The 17289-nt window shown below is 46.9% G+C and overlaps 1 protein-coding gene across 1 annotated transcript in view; it reads left to right on the plus strand.

Moving 5' to 3' along the window:
* Window positions 1-17289, plus strand: part of LOC135421605 (vascular endothelial growth factor receptor kdr-like) — a 132289-nt gene that overhangs the window by 60073 nt on the left and 54927 nt on the right. Inside the window, exons 8-11 of the mRNA XM_064670207.1 lie at window positions 126-243; window positions 1976-2151; window positions 13522-13672; window positions 15623-15725. Of these exons, the coding sequence (XP_064526277.1) occupies window positions 126-243; window positions 1976-2151; window positions 13522-13672; window positions 15623-15725 (548 nt within the window). The remainder of the gene's footprint in view (window positions 1-125; window positions 244-1975; window positions 2152-13521; window positions 13673-15622; window positions 15726-17289) is intronic.

Genomic DNA, 17289 nt, shown 5'->3' on the forward strand with positions numbered 1-17289 from the left:
TTGGCTGAGCTCTGCAGATCTGTACTGGAAACAATCCCAGGCAGTCACAGCACAATTCACAGGTGTGAGCACTGTCCCATGGCAGATCTGCTATTCCTTGTCTTCCTGCTCATTTCTCTTCCCAGAAAAACCCTACATCACTGTTTCACATAAGAAAGGGCCTTACTACGAGATCACCTCGGGACACAAGTCACTGAAACTGGCTGCAAAGGTGGACGCCTTCCCTCGGCCCATTGTCTCCTGGTGAGTTCCCTCATCTGAGCAAACTCTGGGATACAGGACCTTCTTTAGGGCTCCTGTCTGGAATAGACTGTCGCTGTTCCTTATCACAGAGACAAGAGCTGGGAGCTGGGAATGCCCAGAGCTGGGGGCTCACACTTCAGCTGAAATGTGACTCTGCTCTGAGCTGCCCTAGTTCTGTGGAGCTGGGCAAGCCATACCTCATGCCCATACTGGTTTTCCTCCTAGTCATTCAGGAAAGGTCCCTAAAGGAAAAATGAGGGTTTTGCTTACCCTGGACACAGAAGTGTTTGGGAGATTCAAGTAGAAAGCTCGTGGGGAAGGGTTGCCTGTTGACTTCCATCAGCGATGCTCAGTCTGCAAGGGGATAATAGAAAGGACACGTTCTCAACATGACAAATTGTTTCTTTTCATAACTTTTAAGTAGTTTCCTCCAATCCTCTACCACCAGATCCTTGTAAACAATATAGTGAATGCTCCAGACCAAACTAAGGGCTCCAGTAGGACTGCAATGGATCTGCTAAACAGGAGGGGCAACACGGCAGCAGCTCTAGGAGACATTCATGTCTCTCCTTGCCCTTTCACCACTTGTCTTCTCTCTTGCTGCTTTTCCAGGCTTCATTGTGCCAGAGGTCTTTAACAACCCCATGCAATGCCTTATACATCTTTAACTGCATGAAATCCCATGGGATATCTGGCAAGGGTTTGCCTATCCTGGCAGAGAAGGAGCCATTGCCCAGAGCACCTGTCCTTGGCCAGCTCAGTGCCTGGCAAGCACAAAAGGGATTGCTCAAGGCTGGCCTTGCTGCATTTCATTAGCAGTGCAATAACCCTAAATTCTGTAATGTTAGTCAAATCAGTGAAATGAGTGGTGCCAGGAGGTGGTTTTAATTGCTGCTGTTATCTGGGGATGTTGGGAGTTGAGGTGGGGACTGAGCCCTTCTCTCTGCCAAGGCTTTGTGCAGGCTCAGCATGGAGCTGTTTGGGGGCTGCCTGGGACCACCAGAGCTGTCTTCCCTCCAAGCTGCAGCTGTTGATGTTGGAGGTCTCTCAGGATAGTTGTTTTAACGACTGTAAAGGAAGTTTCCAGCATTCTCAGGCAGTAGGACATATGTCCCAGCTTCTCCTTCCACCAAGCCTAAAGCTCTGTGTGAGGCAAAGTCTGGCCTGTTTCCTAACCATAACCCAAATCTGCATGTTGGGTTAGGAGTGAAGAGGAACCTACTCATACAAACCCTGCTCTCCTACTCCTAGTGAACATTTTGGCCTGGGAATTCCTCACTGACCTTGCTATTGACTGTCTTTCTCCAGGTCACAGACTTTAACTTTTCAGAAACCTCAAAGGGTCATATGCACATTTTGAAAGAAAATTTTGCTTAATTAATCTCTTATTTTAAAGCTGAGGACATACATTTTGCTAACCCATGATTTCCTGCACTTGGTATTGCCCACTCAGCATGATTTGGGGCATTTAGAGGTACATTTCTGACTGTAGTTGAGCATGTGAGAGGCACTGCTCATTCAGATCCATTAAAACATCTTTTTCCTGTTTGTTGGAAACCAGATGAGATGCTGCTCAGTTCTAGTGTGGAAGTATATCAAATTCAAGCAGGGATTATAGACCTGTATTTCCCTTACTGGTTCCCAAGGATGACTCTTTACCCACCCTAAGGTGGGTGACAGCATTTCTGAGGGAAAGCCTTCATGATGAGCCTTGATGGGACTTCCAAAACAGGTACAAGGATGGCAAACTGATCAAGGACAACCACACCTGCTACGAGCCAGATCCACTGAAGTACAGGCTGGGAATACGGGATGTGAGACCCAAACATGCTGGGAACTACACCATCGTCCTGAGCAACCCCAAATACGGCCTCTATAAGAACCTCACCATGCAGCTGGTGGTGACAGGTAAGGACTTGATGTTTATAATGGCTTCTCCTGGGGTATTTATCATAGTTTGGGTGATCTCACTTCCCCAGCTAGCAGGAATGGGTGATGTTTCCCAGGGTTTAGCTGATAAGAGCTGACACAGCACCATGCACAGATCACCACCTCACTCAGGAACCACTGAACCCCTCCTTTCACCACGAGCTCCATCAAAGCAGCCCACTGGAGAGGAGTTATTCTGAAACTAGGTCATCTAAAGCCCCTTTCCACCAAGACATGGCACCTCCAACAGCTGCAGCACCACGCGTGGCTCCACAGAGGAAAGCAGAAAGGGCTTGGAAGTGAATAAACCTCACAGGACTTACATTTTAATAAGAGTTTGGGAGGATATCGAGTAGTGAGGTCTTAGAACTACAGGCACAGTTTCCCAAGAGAAGTGATGGAAGTTTTATCCCTTGGGATTAAGAACTAGCTTGGGCAAAGCATTGGAGAACATCTGCTGGGACAGGAAGAGTCTCAGTGGGGCTGAGGGAAGGAACTGGATAAGCTGCCCTGGCTTTTATGTCTGTCTATCATCCTGCTCCAGATACACTTTCCAAGTCTATATTTTCTGTTCTGTCTTTTATTTGCTGGGAGCACTTGAGAGACAGGTTGGTTTTCAGGGGAACGTGGAGAAAACTGTGCAGTAAACTGTGGTGTGCACTGAAGCAGGTTCATTTGCCATAGAGGGAAAATAGATATTGGAATCCCATTTATTAACCTCTCTTGCTGGGAAAGTGGAAGACAGAGCCACATTGTCTCTTTGCACATCCACTGCCTCTTTTAATCCACTGAATTTGGCAACAGAGATTGAATCATGAGGACAAGTAGGAGCTCAGCAAAACTCTGCTTCCCTTGGTATTTCCTGAGGTTCACTCGGGCAGTGAGATGGATAAAGTTATTGAGACAGGTTTGCTTTCTTTTCTGTGGTGAACTCTTATCTCCTTACCCTTTTTACACCTAAAAATATTCTCAATTGTCCATTTTTTTATATACTTATGTATTGTTGCACCACGTAACTTCCAGCAGTTGTGTTCTTCTCGTTTCACCTTTCAGAAAGGAATAATGCCTCAAAAATGGAGGATTTGTCACTTAGGCACATCTGGCCTATTAAAAATGCTAAAAAATATATGGTAGATTAAAAAAGCTTAAGCCTGACATAAACAGGCTGTGATAAATAAATGTGTGATAAGCTAAGAACATGCTTATGGTCAGGTACTGCAGCTCAGCTGAGGAGGAGGAATGTGTTGAGCTGAGTAATTTGTTCACTTGAGATTGTTTTTCCATACAATGATTTTGCCTCTTGTTAAGAGAACGGAAACATTCAGAGGAAGAGAAAATTAAGAATGATAATAAACTATCTTGTCAAGGTAAATATTGGTGCTTGCGTGCAGAGGAGACAGTTTACTGGAAGAGCAGCCGTTCCCCAAATAGGCAGATGAAAAACAAACAGCCCTTGTTTCTATGAGCAAGATGCTATTTCAGGATTAAACCATTCCATGCTCTTCACTGCAGCACAAGCCTTTCATCTCTATTGTATGCCCAGGATGGTGGCATCCCACCCCTCAGATGCCTGGTGCTCATCCTCAGCCTTCCCAAGGGCTCAGCCCAGCAAAGACTTTCATCAGCAATAATTATTTAATTGCAAACCCACCACTTCTCAAAAGCTTGTAAAGTCCAGCTCCTGCAGGAGCAATTGTCACATGGGGAAGCACAGGAAAAATGCACAACAAGTGCCTCTTTCCTGGTGACAGTCATGGCAGAAATGAGAGCAAGCAAGGCAAACACGTGCCCAGGAATGCCGTGGGTTGGAAGCTGCAGGCTGCACACAAAGGGGGTGTTTGCCTTGGCTGCAGGCTGGGCTGACACAGATCACCCAGGGAATCTCTCCTGCCTTTGCCAGGCTCTTCCCTGCAGCCCCACCCTGACGTGTGTGAAGCCCTGAGACCAAGGAGAGGCTCATTTTGCTGTGATTCATGTGGGCAGAGACCAAAAAGGGCAAATTTTTGTCTTGGAGCTTATCCGAGAGCAGCAAACTGCCCATTTCTTGTGCTTTCCACCAGAGTAAAGGGACTGCTTTTCCAGATCTGGAAAAAGCATCCTCTGCTTTATTTTCAAACCCACTCTGAAGGTCCCAAGTGAAGGCAGATTGGAATTTTCCCCTTAACTCTCTGCAAATAACCTGACATTTTATCTCCAGTCATCATGACTGATATCTTGGTGTGACACTTGGATAGATTAGACTGCTTGGAGTCTCAGCGGACACAGAGACACAGAGAAGAAGACCAATGCACACTTTGTAGGCCTTTTATACCAGGATTACCCTGCCCACCACCTCTGAGCTGGAGGTGTGATTAATGTCTCTGCTTGGAACCATAGGCAGTCTGCAATTACTGAACCTGGAATCTGAACACAGGGATTAGTAGAGTTGATGGAAAAATCCTCTTGGGCTTCAAGTGAACACAGTGGTAGGAGTATCAGTTTTGCATTGAGTCTAAAAGGTGGAGCCTGCAGCAGTTCAGCTCCTGATAAAGCTCATGCTGAGTAATAACCGGGTATCAGCTCCCTGAGACTGGGAAAGAACATTTCTTTTTGAGTAATTGTTCCCAAAAAAACAGGGCCAGTCTTTGCATTTCAGATCTGCATCTGTGAGAGGGAGTGAGTTCTGATCCATACAGTTGAAGAGAAGAGGGAAAACCATTTAAATAGACTTTTGAATGAGAAGATCAATGTCATATGAATGTTTTCTGTTGCTGTAAGGGGCCATTGCACTATAGAAATGATCAGTAATCACAAAGCCCCCTCTTCTGAGAGTCTCTTCACAATAATCCATCATTAATGTTCCCAAGTGCCACAGGTAGTACAGCTAGCAGTCAGCCTGCTGTGACAAACCCATCAGCTGCAAATTTGGAATAGGTATAGAGGAAGTTTAAAGTTAACAGTGCTGTGAATTGTTTTTCACAAACAAAGTATAAATAGCAGCAGGACTCGTCCATGAAACTGCACTGTATTAATTTTTGCAGTGTATTTTATTCACTAATAATGGCAGCAGAGGAGAATCCTTTAAGCAGGATGAGAACAAGATCAGAATTCACCTGCCTGAGCCCTGGATGCAGCATCTCTTCTGACTTGCACTGCTACAGCTTTCCTTGGAGTCACCTCCTGGATACTTAACTGGGAACAATCACAGTAGTTCTGACATCCATTGTACAAGGTATTTCACTCCATGGGGAAATATTCCAAGCTATTCCCCCCCCTCCCCAGGTTGTTTTGGCCATAAAACTGATAAGTACATGCAGGGGTATCATTGTCTGGGCTCCAGAGAGTAAAGAAGGAGCAAAATGGGCAAATAACTCCAGAGCTGCAGGGTGGGAACTGAGAGCAACCCCAGCCCAAGGCGAGGACCTGGCTGACAAGGTACACAAGGAGCTGCCTGGCCTGAAGGAGAATCGTGCTGCAATTCAAAAAATGTCACTTTAAGAAGTGGCTTAGCTGTGCCTCTGGTCACCCTTGCTCCCACTGCAGCTGGAATTTAATCTTGCAGGAGCACGTATCTCGGTGTGGAGTCACCTTGGCTCATTGTAGGACTCAAGTCCCCAGGATTGTAGGACTCAAGTCCCCAGGAGGCAGCTGATTGCATTTTCAAAACACTCCTTCTTTACATATTTACACATCAAACACTGTCCAAGAAGCGGCGGGTTGCTGTGTTTTTGTTTTGTTTGATTAAATTCTTATTGAGAAAAGCTTCGAGAAAATAATGTCCTGAAGAATTTGGGAGGGAGGGAGCAAGGAGAAGGAACAATCCTAGCAAACAGCTGGTGGCTGAACATCTGAGCCAGCCAAGAAGGAGAAATGTGGGAGAAAAGAGTTATTTCCAGGCTGGAGTGCAAAGCAGTTTCAGAACAAAACATAAACAATCCCCTCAAATCTATTTCTGGGCAAGCAGGCTGTGTTTCATTCTCACCCTTGTCCAAGTCATCCATGTCCATTAGGATTCCTGCTGAGCCCTTTTGGAGCAGTCAGTGTGCTCTGGCCACCACATAGGGAGTGAGGAGTGTACTGAAGCATAAGTTAATTCAAAAATGGGATGAATAACCTCCATCACCCTTTGCCTTTCTTCTTTGTCCCAAAGTTTCTCTCCTGTGCTTCCTCAAGGCTCTTCCAGCAAATATTGCTTTGGGTTCCAGCTGCTCCAGCAAACTGAAGTTACATTCCCTCATAGAGTCCTCGATCCCCCAAGCTCGTGTTGTATCCATAAGAAATGCAGGATTAAGTGCTAGAAATAGCCTTTACCACAGGCAGCAGAAATTCACAGGCTCCTGGTGAATTCCCTGTGTCCTGGAATAACAGGGATGCAGGGGAAATTCACGTATGCATTGCCATGTGCTCCTTGTTATGTCAGCGAGGCACTGGCTGCACCTCGACCTGTTACCAGGGAGAAACAGCTCCAGAGCTCTTAATGATGCACATGTTGCCCCGCTCTGTGGCCAGATCAGCTCTTCAGAGCTGGTTTAAAATCAAAGGCAAAGGCAGTTCTGTGCCTGACCTTCCTTGGCTTGAGGGGATAAGTCGACATCAAAGGAGTCCACAGTGACCTCTGTAAAAGCCAGTAAATATGTGGTGATCCATGTGAGCAAAATCCCATTGCCTCACCCAGACCCAAAGCAGTCTGGAGAGGGAAAGGAACCTTGAGGATGAGGTTAATGCTCTTGGGCTCTGCCAGTTCAGAGAAAAAGAGCTCTTAGAGTGGTGGATCTCTGCTAAAGCCAGGGCAGGACGGAGGGGAGAGTCCCAGAGTCTCTGGTGTTGGAAGGGGCACTGATATCTTTGAGGTGAACACTGCTGCAGTGGGAGAAACAAGGCTTTCCTTGGATTATCAGTGAAATCCAGCTGATGTTTAGGTGGAAGGACTGAGCCAGATACAAGAATCAGGCCTACACAAAGTGGCCTTGCCTGCACACTCCGGTGTCCTGCCAGGGCTGGGCTTCCTTTGGGTATCACATCCAGCTCCTGCACAGCTCCTTGGAGGATGAGCCACTCAGGAAAAGGCAAAATAGAAAATCCAATTTTCCACCACCTGGGCCAGCCGAGCAAACTAGAAATCCCAAAATAAACCAGGGCCTGTCTCCATCCAACTGCTGCTCCCCAGGTCCATGGCTTTGCTTTTCTCCTGGATTCTGGCGGTGATGGCTGTGATCAATGCTCTGGATGCAGGACACTCAGTTGAGAAGAGCAAGGGCAAGGAGACACAGTGCTCCAGTGTGTGCTTGCAATCTCATTTATCAGGCACAGGCAGGAGAGAAACAACTGACTTTTTTTGGGAGATATATGAAAGAAAAGAGAAAATGTAGCAGCACAAGGAGGCTGCAGAGGGCCTTTCCAGCACAGTAATTACAGACATATTCTGAAGAGTTTCCTCCCTGACATCAGGCAGACCCTGCTCAGTCCCAGCTCCTCAGTCCAGCCCCGCTCGGCCTCAGTGCACTCCCAGGAGAGCCCTAATGAACAACTGCGATGAGCTATTTCCATGTTGTTGGGAGTAGCCAAAGCAGTTTTAGGAAGAGGAAGGTGGGGTCCTGCTGCCAGAAAAATCCAAGGCATTCGACTTACTTTTCTTGGCAGCAACAATTCCTGTCTGACAGCCCCCAGCACGCCGAGTGGGGGGAGGTGAGGAAGTGGCTGCGTGTGATTCCCATAGTGTCCCTCAGCCAAGCCTGCAGGTACATCAGCGGGTGTTTTTCTCTTTTGGAAAGCAGGAAGAGGGGACAGAGACAAAAATGCTAGAAAACTGCCTGCTCTGCTTAGAATGGAGCAGTTCATTATTACATATCTGCTTTTGAACTCTGTTTAGCCACAACAATATCAGATGCGGAGACATAGAAAGGGAAAACCTTTTTATTTGCCCCAAAGCTTGGGTGCATCAGGGGTGAATGAGAGCTCTGGGAGAAGTGGTACAAGACTGGAAAAGAGCTTTCTTCCTACTCAGGGAAGAGAGATACATCCAGAAGTGACAGTGCAAGGTCAGAAAAAAACAAAACCAAGCTGCACTGCCATTTTAACAATAAAATGCCCTGTAGGGCAGGTGAAGTGCCCTGTGATTTTTGTTAATATCTGTTTCTACAGGATCCAACTGCCCAGTTTGTCTCCCGTTTGCTCCCATCCCCTGGCATTCCCATCCCACCACAGCGGGTTACAGTGGAGCAGCAGGAGGTGTGCGCTGGGGATTAGGCAGGAGACCGATAATCGCTGCCCCGCCTTCTATTCCTGGCCGTGGTAGTGACTCACAGAGGGATTTTGGCCACTCATTCCATTTTGGCATTTGCTTCCGCAGAGGTGCCGTGGGGACGGTGCTGTTCACCCACCTCACAGCAGCCCTGGGTGCAGAGCTATGGGAAATAAAACTGCAGCCAGAACCAGTCCAGGAAAAGCTCTCAGACAGAATCAGGTGGGGTCAAACACAATGTCGTGGTCAGTCTGAAACAAAAGTTGTGTTTTCAGGTCATTTTACTAATTGTCTTCCTTCCTTCCTTCCTTTCTTCCTTCCTTCTTTCCTTCCTTCCTTCCTTCCCTCCCTCCCACCCTCCCTGTCTTCCTTCTTTCTTTCCTTCTTCTTTCCTTCCTTCCTTCCTCCCCTCCCCTTCCCCTTCCCCAAAAAGAAAGAAAGAAAACCCCCACCAAACCTCACCAAAAAGAGATCACTTTTGAGCCAAGCCCAGACAACTTCCTGGGTCTTTTTTTCCCTTTCCCTCCTGTTTGCCCAGTCCCAGTCTGCATTAATAACTTCCCTTATGCCTCACAGAATATTCACCTGGCTCCACCTACAGAGCTTGTATTTCCATTAAGTGCTGTAGGAACATCAGATGAAAGATTCTGAAGTGCAAATGTTTTTTGCTTTTTGGGAAAGGATAAATAGAAAACTAGTTGCCACTCTCTCAGTGGTTTTAATGAAGGCCCACGTCCAGCAAAGTACATAAGGCTGAGACTAATGTTCCACTGGCCATTCTATGTTATTTTAATGATGTGCTTAATGAGAAAAGATTTTTTGAAACCTGGTTTAAAAGGTAGTGGGGAAGGTACACAAATGGCAGTTCTGTGAGAGGTCACTGAGAGTAAAGCAAAGTTTCCCTAAAAAAGGCAGAGAAACTTTCTCTGTGTTGTCCTCTATATTTGGATGCTCCTTCCAGTGGCAGGTGTACAACCCCCTCAGAGCATCTGCTCGGAATTTAGACAGAAGAGTCTCTTGTAGAAGGGGTAATGCCAGAGGGTTAAATGTCCTAATCCTTGCCCATATTATTTGCTCCTAATGCCACAAACTAGAGATAACACCAGAAAGTGAGATTTGCATAATGCTGATCAATTTGAAAGGTACAATAAACAGAACTGTTTTTTGATTGTATTTCCCAGTGCAGCAGCAGCAAAGTCTTTAGCTATTCAGGTCAGCTCTCACACCAGCAATTGCACCTCTGCAAAGTGAGCTGGGGATACAGTCACACTTGGAGCCAGGGAGGGAGAAAACCCATTTCTTTGGATACATTTAAAGCCATCTGCACATCGTGCCTTCCGCAGGCAGCTAGGGAGCAGAAAGCTTTTAAGGTTTGTTTGCCTTCTGCTTGAGAAAGGTCAGCCTGGGAGGGGATGGGATGGGAGGCTGGGAGGGAGCAGCAGATCCCGGCTCAGGGGGAGTGGAAAGCCAGGAGCAGGCTAGCAAACGATACCTGGGTAGGGAAGGAAGTGTGAGGAAAGATCTGCTCTGGCACTTCAGCACCGCTGGAGCAGGGGCCGCTGACTGGGACAAGGATCCACAGGGAGGTGACAGGTGACCCAGGGTGAGGGTGGCAGAGGGGGCAGGTCAGCCTCGGCACAGTCCCCGAGCTCCGAGGATGCAGGAGGACCTTGCTCTGCAGTTCCTGGAGGAGGGACGGAGCAGTGGGAGCTGGGGCTGTGCAGAGGTACCTCCTTGATTACTCACCTCCTGTTCTGCCAGTAGTGCAATGCCTATGAAATCACCAAGCACAGAACTAAATCACTTAATCACAGAACCACGGAATGGCTGGGTTGGAGGGACCTCTGGAGACCCTCCAGTCCTACAGCTCCCCCTTCCCAACAGCTCCTTCTCTTTTGGATGCTTAAAACCCAGCAATGCACACACAGATATAGGTGTGTTAATGAAATCCAGACTTTAGATGCAACAAGAAATGTCCTTGGATTTGGCATTGCTCACAAATGGATTTGTACCCCAAGCCTTCCCTGCACCTGGACACGAGCAGGGATAAGAGTTCGTGCAAAATCCACTGTGCTGCTTAGTGAGCAAACAGGAAAGAGAAAGAAAAGCGCTGTCTGGAGGAGGGAGAGAGTTACCTGAGAAACACACTGCTGGGTGCACCCTAATAATCCCAGGCTTTAGGCTCAAAACTCCTCAGCAGGCTGATGTGGAGAGGTTTTCACAGGGGAAAGTGCTGCAGGTGCCAACCCACTGAGCAACCACCCAGTCTGAGTCAGTCTGAAAGGGCAGTCCCACCACAGAGGCCAGTTAATGTGTTCCATCACTGAGGGAGGCAACTCCTGTAAATAGGATTTGGGTCAGCATTGAGCAAATGGAATGGAAAAGCTTCAAGGGGGGCACAGTAAGAATTAAAATGGCCATGGCAGTGAGCAAAGTTTGGGAAGTTTTCATCCCAAGAAATATCCCCCAGCCGACCCCCCCACATTCCTCACCGCAAACCAGCAGGGCCAACACCCCCCAGGCACAGAGGAGGCACGTTCAGGATTGTGGAAGAGCCTCATCCTCACTGTGTTCAGCTGCAGTTCAGAGTCCCTTGCAGAGTGACACCCACCTCCATCACAGCCTGCAAGGGAAAGGGAGACACGTGGGAACTGCCTCAGTCTCTGGGTGTCATGCCCATGATTATCTAGGGCCCCGCACTGTCTGTCTTACAAAGAACACATGGGGAGGCGTTTTTAGCCAACCCCTCAAATTTTAAGAAAATAACTGCTTAAACCTCATAAATAATGATTATTTCAATTGATGAATCATTTTGACTCATTTTAGGTCTCGAGTAATTTTTATAGTGCCGTGCAGTAAAGTAATTGTGGAGTGAAGAATTCATTTGTCACTCCTGTATGTTCTTGTTAGAATTGGATTAAGTTAAAATTAATATTTCTTTTTCAGAAGGACAATTTAAATAACAGTCAACCATGAATGTAGAAAAATCTCCTGATATTAAAAGACTGTGATCAACCCTCGTGCCCCCATGCTCTTCCACACACACAAACCCACACAAACACAGTCTCCCTCCTTAAGTGTGTAAACCTTTGTTCTTACAGCCCAAAAACATAACACTTGAGTAACTTTTCACGTAACACTTGAGTAACCTTTCACACTGAACTCAGAGTCTCTTTTTCCAAGTGAAAATCATGCTTTTGAGTGCAGTCCAGAAATGCCAAACACGGGATTTGAGACTGAAAAGAAAAAATGCCCGAGATAATGAAAAATGTGCTTCTCTCTCTGGGGAGCTTTACAGAATTATTTTTATGATCAGAAATAATTTTATGATGGGAAATGAGATGCCAGTTACAAGGAATTTCAGCATTGTCCTGAGAATTGCTCAAGAATCTCCAAGCACTTGGTCAGCAGAAGGCTGTGTGACCCAGAGCAATGCGGTGCAGGAAACGCTCTGTGGGTGTTACAGAGGGGGAGGAGAGTTTGAGAGACCTTCACCTCGGGCTCAAGTTCTCCCCTGTCTGCTCCCGTCTCCATCTTCTCCTTCCCAGAGAGACAATCCTTCTCCCTGAAGGGACAAAGGAGTGAGGAGGGGAGGTTTGGAGCCTCATAACACATCATGTGCGGGGGAAACGAGACCCAACCAAAGGGGATCAAAAAAGCAGAAGGGAACACAAGAGCCACACCAAACAAGGGCTGTCATTTGGGTTTCTGAGGGGAAAGGTTAATCAGGACCTAATGAAGGTTCTTTAAACAGATAATGTTTTATTACAGCACGGGATATGGCTGACCCAACTCCAGTCAATACTCCTTCCATGTGGTGGAGAAGGAAATGCTGATGTGTTTTCAGGCAGTGATTAGGTCAGAAGATCTTTCAGAGTCTGACCATGAGAAATGGAAAGTGAGGATCCCCCCAAGACATGGGATCAGCCTGGTCAGTCCTCTCGGAAGAGTAAAGGGGTAGAAAGGAAAAAAAGCTATTAAAAAAAGAGGGGAAGGGCTCAAGATTGATGAGGTGGGCAGTAGCTCATATTTACATATCTTGTGTCTCCTTGACAGCAGAAAAAATAAGTTAACCCAAAAAATAGAAATCTAATCTACATTCACTTCCCAAGTTGTCAAAAGGCCTCGGTGCAGAGCAGCCACACTTGGCTGCACAGGGATGTCCCAAGGAGGACCCCGACCAATAAATCTGTTTGATTTCCTGTTATGAGAAGCAGACAAAGAGATATGGTGAGGGATGGGCAGAGCTGTCTGAATAAGGGAAGAGCCTGTGCTTTCACCCCAAACTCCAACCCACCCTCTCTAAGGTTAGGAAGAGTTCAGTTCACTTTGGGGATTTTTCAGGGTTATTTCTCCTTTTCGTGTGTTCCTGTGGGAGCTGGAAGGAGATGGGACAAAGCCTTTCTTTCCTGCTGGCAACAAGCAGCCCTGAAAGTGTCACACAAAAGTCTGTTCTTGAGAGATTTCCAGTCCAAGGGTGTGATCTTGCAACCCCTCCAGATGTGAATAATGCCATGACATTTTTAATGGGTTTGCTGTTGGTGAGAATTCCTTGGCATTACTCTTCCAGTGTTTTCTCCACATCACTTCTTCCTTGCTTTCTTCTCCCCTTCATCCAGAGCACGTTACAAATAAACAGAAAAGGCAGGCAAAGATTTCAGATCAAAAAGACTTTTTTTCCCAACCCCCGAGGACCTGCACAATGCTAACAGCACTGCAGAGCAGCAGCTGCTTGATAAGGTTCCTCTCAGGAGGTGACCTCACGACTCCAATGCTCTTTTGCCCACAGTACATGGACTCACAGCCTGATCCTGCAGTCCCTGTAGGTGTTTCATGGCGTAAATTTTCCAGAATACAGCAGGTCCACAACAACATTTGAGGGTGATTAGGATGAATGTGGTAGCACTGCAGTTCTGAAATAGCACGAATAACACTCATGTTTCTGCAGATGAATGCTCCCAGTGCTGCTGGGAATTCCCCCAGGACATCAGGAGCCTCACTAAATCACCACTTCTCCCAGCAAAAAGTTTCAAAACCTTTTATGGGAACAGGACCAGGATCGTGACCATGGATGTAAATTTGCTCATTTGCTTTTTTTTGTGGTGTGTTGTTTGTTTTTTTTCCTCTAGAGAGACCCAAAATCTTTGAAAAGGAAACTGATTTTGATAAGATCATGCGGGTGGAATTAGGAAGCAAACACAAGATCCAGTGCACTGCAAGTGGGAATCCTGAGCCCAAGATCGAGTGGAAGTGGCAGCCCTGCAGCCTCACAGACACAATGTAAGTGACATTCCAAAGGATGAACATGTTCCAGAAGAGTTTGGTAGTTCCAAGTCACCTTTTCTTTCCACCACATCCTGTTTCGGTTGGTTAAAATCCCAAGCAGTGATTCCCCACCTGAAGATCTCCAGGGTTAGGAGCCCAGCTCATGTCTGGTTGTGTGTGTTCTTCTTGACTTACAAGCACCTTGTATATTATCTGAATTGTGTGAAGTAAGTTTAAAGTGACCACTTCAACTCTTCCCTGCAATGAGAGGGCTGAAAGCAGGTTTTCCATCCATAAAAAAAATAAGGGAGGTCTAGAAAGCAAGAGAGAAAAGTGCTGGATAGTTCCTTATGTTCTCACTGATCCATTGCTGTTCCAAGTGCTGTGAGAAACCCACGAGACAGGGAAAAATCACGGAGAAATTGCTTTCCCAGGTTTTCTGCTGCAGCAGTCGCAGTGATGTTGAGTGATCCAGTCTCAGGTTGGGTCTAGAGAGTGACCTTGTGTCCCTCCTCCAGGGCAGTATCCCGGTACCTCAGTCAGGGAGTTACACTGCTCCCATGGGAATAAAGAGCCAAGATCTGCTGGCTTAGATCAGGCTGTTGGCACTGCAGGGCAGCAACAGGGGCTGCTGCTTCAGGGTGTTCAACCAGAGCGGAATGGAAACACCACATGGAAGCAGGTTCTGCATTCCTTAGGAAGGCCACAGGGATGACCCGAGATCTTTTCCAGGCCTTTCTGTGTAGGGAGAGAATTGGTCATGAGTGCCGAACTGAGCCAAACTGACCTGGTGGCAAAGGACCTCATATAACCCTTGTTCCAGCTCTGCCTCTCTGATCTTATCAATTTAAATACAATTGCAGAGTGGCTCTACCTCTCCTGGCCCCTGGGGCAGCCTTATCTTTCGCCAGCAGAAGCTGAAGGAGGATTCCTGTGGGAAATGACACAGACCCCACTTCCTTCTGTTGTCTCACTTCCCCTCTCTCTCTCTTTCTCTTCCCCCTCCTCTGCCTCACCAGTGCACTTTGAATCCCAAAACACCATCATTGTTCCTTAGAGCTGTGATGTGATTTACTTCCTCTGGGTTTTTTCCCTTCATCCTCATGACAGGATTGTGCCTTGCAGGAAGTCACTCAAGACATCTAATTAGGCTCTTTTGAGAGCTATAAACCCTCCCTTGACCCAGGGAGTTGCCCAAGTGTCTTGTGTGGATTTGACCAAGGCAGGGCTGACTTATGGATTCATTTCCTGCAGCATCAGCACTTACAGATGTCCAGATTCATTTTACCTCCCATAACCCTACAGTGGGCTCAGAGCCTTTGAACTGCTAAGCATGAGAAAACCTGTGTCCCTGCTCAGTTATTCCAAGTCAAGGAAGACAGAAAAGCCTTTTGCCTTGGATGGTGCAGATGTGCCTTTCCACATGATGTTCAATACACTGCTCTTTGCCCATATTCCAAAATGAAGATTGATAACTGGCAGCTGTCTGCTGGGGAATGGGCAACATTAAAGGAGCCTTCTGCTGTCATTATCCCAGTATTTACCCACTCTACTCCCTCAGCCCACACTTCCTGTTGGAAAGCTGAGCAGACAGACTCAGCAACAATCACCTCCCCGCAGTTCTGAGTGACTGGCATTTTGAATTTGGAAATATAACTCATATTAGCCAGATTAAACTCACATGATTTAATTAGTTATCCAGTATTTTCCATTTTTAACCTTTGGAAAGTTTGGGGGGTTCCTTTTTGGTCATATACTGATCTTTGTCTACCTCTGTCAAGGTGCTTTGTAAATAGTTTTGGAATGCTGTAATGAAGGGATAGTTTCACAGAGAGAAACAGACTCCAGCAGCCACAGCTTTTAGGAGTTTTTAAGACGGAAGACTGACATTCTTTTCAACACACCTCCTTGGTTATCTGTGGTATGTCTGGTTCTTGAACACCATCTCTGCTTCTCTCCCTCCAGGTGCAAACCCGAGGGGCCAAGAGTGGTGGTTCAGGAGAACATGGTCATAGGCAACAAGATAAGAAGCATTGAGAACATGCCCATGCAGGGGGATAAACCAAAGGTATGTGTGGGGTGGAGTCTGAGCCATGATGTCATGGGATGCCATGGGATCCAGGGGCTGCTCCAAGGGCTCCATGCTCACACAGAGCTCTATCCTGGAGCTCTGTCCTGGAGCTCTGTCCCGTGGTTCCCAGGCTGCTGTGGGTTGTTAGAATGCTTTGAATTCCCCAGCTCTGGGATCATTTCACTGCTTATAAACACCAGAATTCTGTGAATGATGTCACTCACCCTGTTTAAAATTCTCCAAAGAGTTTTGGGTCAAAAGACTCTGTGTCTCCTCAGACTCAAGAAGTGTAAGAGTGGTTCAGTGCGAGGGGTCCTGTGAAGTGACCCTGACTTCATTAAGACACTTGAAGAGCACTTTGTCCTGCCCAGCTTTGCCTCCTCTCAAGCAGCAGGCTGAGCAGTGGTGTGATGTGAGAGGCCTGCAGTGCCAGAGGGAACTGGCCTCATTTTGGGGTGTGCAGGTGCCTGCAGGCCCTGCCTGTTTCAGCTGGAGTTGTCCATGTTTCTTTACCCATCTGGGCTGCCAACCACGTTACTGACTCCATGAAGGTGGGAAGGCCTTCCTTCTACCCTTCCCTGCCTGCTCCCCCTTCCACCAGCACTGGGATCACTTTTCCTGTGTGAACTGCAGAGATCCCAGCCAGGAGTTACCTGTTCAGTGCCTCCTGGCTACCTGTGGTGGTGCTGAGTGATGTATAGACTTGTCCATGCTGACCCTTGGGAAGCTGCTGGAGCTGTTCCACTGTGGCTTCACAGCCTCCTGGCTCTGCTGTGCTCTGGCTTGGAGAGTTGGTTCACCTGTTGGACTTACAGAGCTCTGTGGCTTCAGGAGTGGGTTTGCAGGTACAGGTTTTGAGGTGGATGGTCCAGATGGTCTAATCCTGCAAGGTGCTGGATGCTGCAGTTCATATCCTGGTGCATCTTTAAGCAGAGGATAATTCTTCAGTTACTCCCATGCCCAAAGTTAAGCACAAAGCTAAAGTGCTCTTCTGGATTAGGTCCAGACTAAATCAGCATCTGGCAGGATCAGTGCCTTAGCCATCTGCTCTTTCTCATGGAGACTTTCCAGTTCTAAACATAATCTGAAACAGAGCTCTGAAAACATGGTGGCTGGGCTGGGAAGGAGAAAATCAGTGTTCGCCTTTCATTCCTGAGTTTTTCCATTGCTGGAAGATATTTATAAGTTGGATTTATTTAGATGGCATAGTGCCCCTTAAGCTCTAGTTTTAATGTATTCTTTAAGAATTTTAGATCTTAGATGAAAGCAACTCCCTACAAAGTACTAATTACTTATAAAAATGGAAGTCAGCAACAGGTACCTACAAAGTTTTGTCCTTTTCTAAGACTTCCTGGTTGCTGCATGGACTGACAAGAGCTTTCTGGCTCTCCTGGCTACTGTCTCCTTCCGCACACATATATATACAGTCTGTCAAAATGTATGATCTGGTGTCCCAGAGCTTAGTTTGTGTCTGATGATCAGTCTTCAAGTTATATTAGTCCCCACAGAAAAGAGGTTTCACAGTTGCTGTGACTCAAAATATCTCTTGGTTGCTGAATTG

This window comes from Pseudopipra pipra, chromosome 13 (genome assembly GCF_036250125.1).
Source record: "Pseudopipra pipra isolate bDixPip1 chromosome 13, bDixPip1.hap1, whole genome shotgun sequence".
NCBI classification, from domain to species: domain Eukaryota; kingdom Metazoa; phylum Chordata; class Aves; order Passeriformes; family Pipridae; genus Pseudopipra; species Pseudopipra pipra.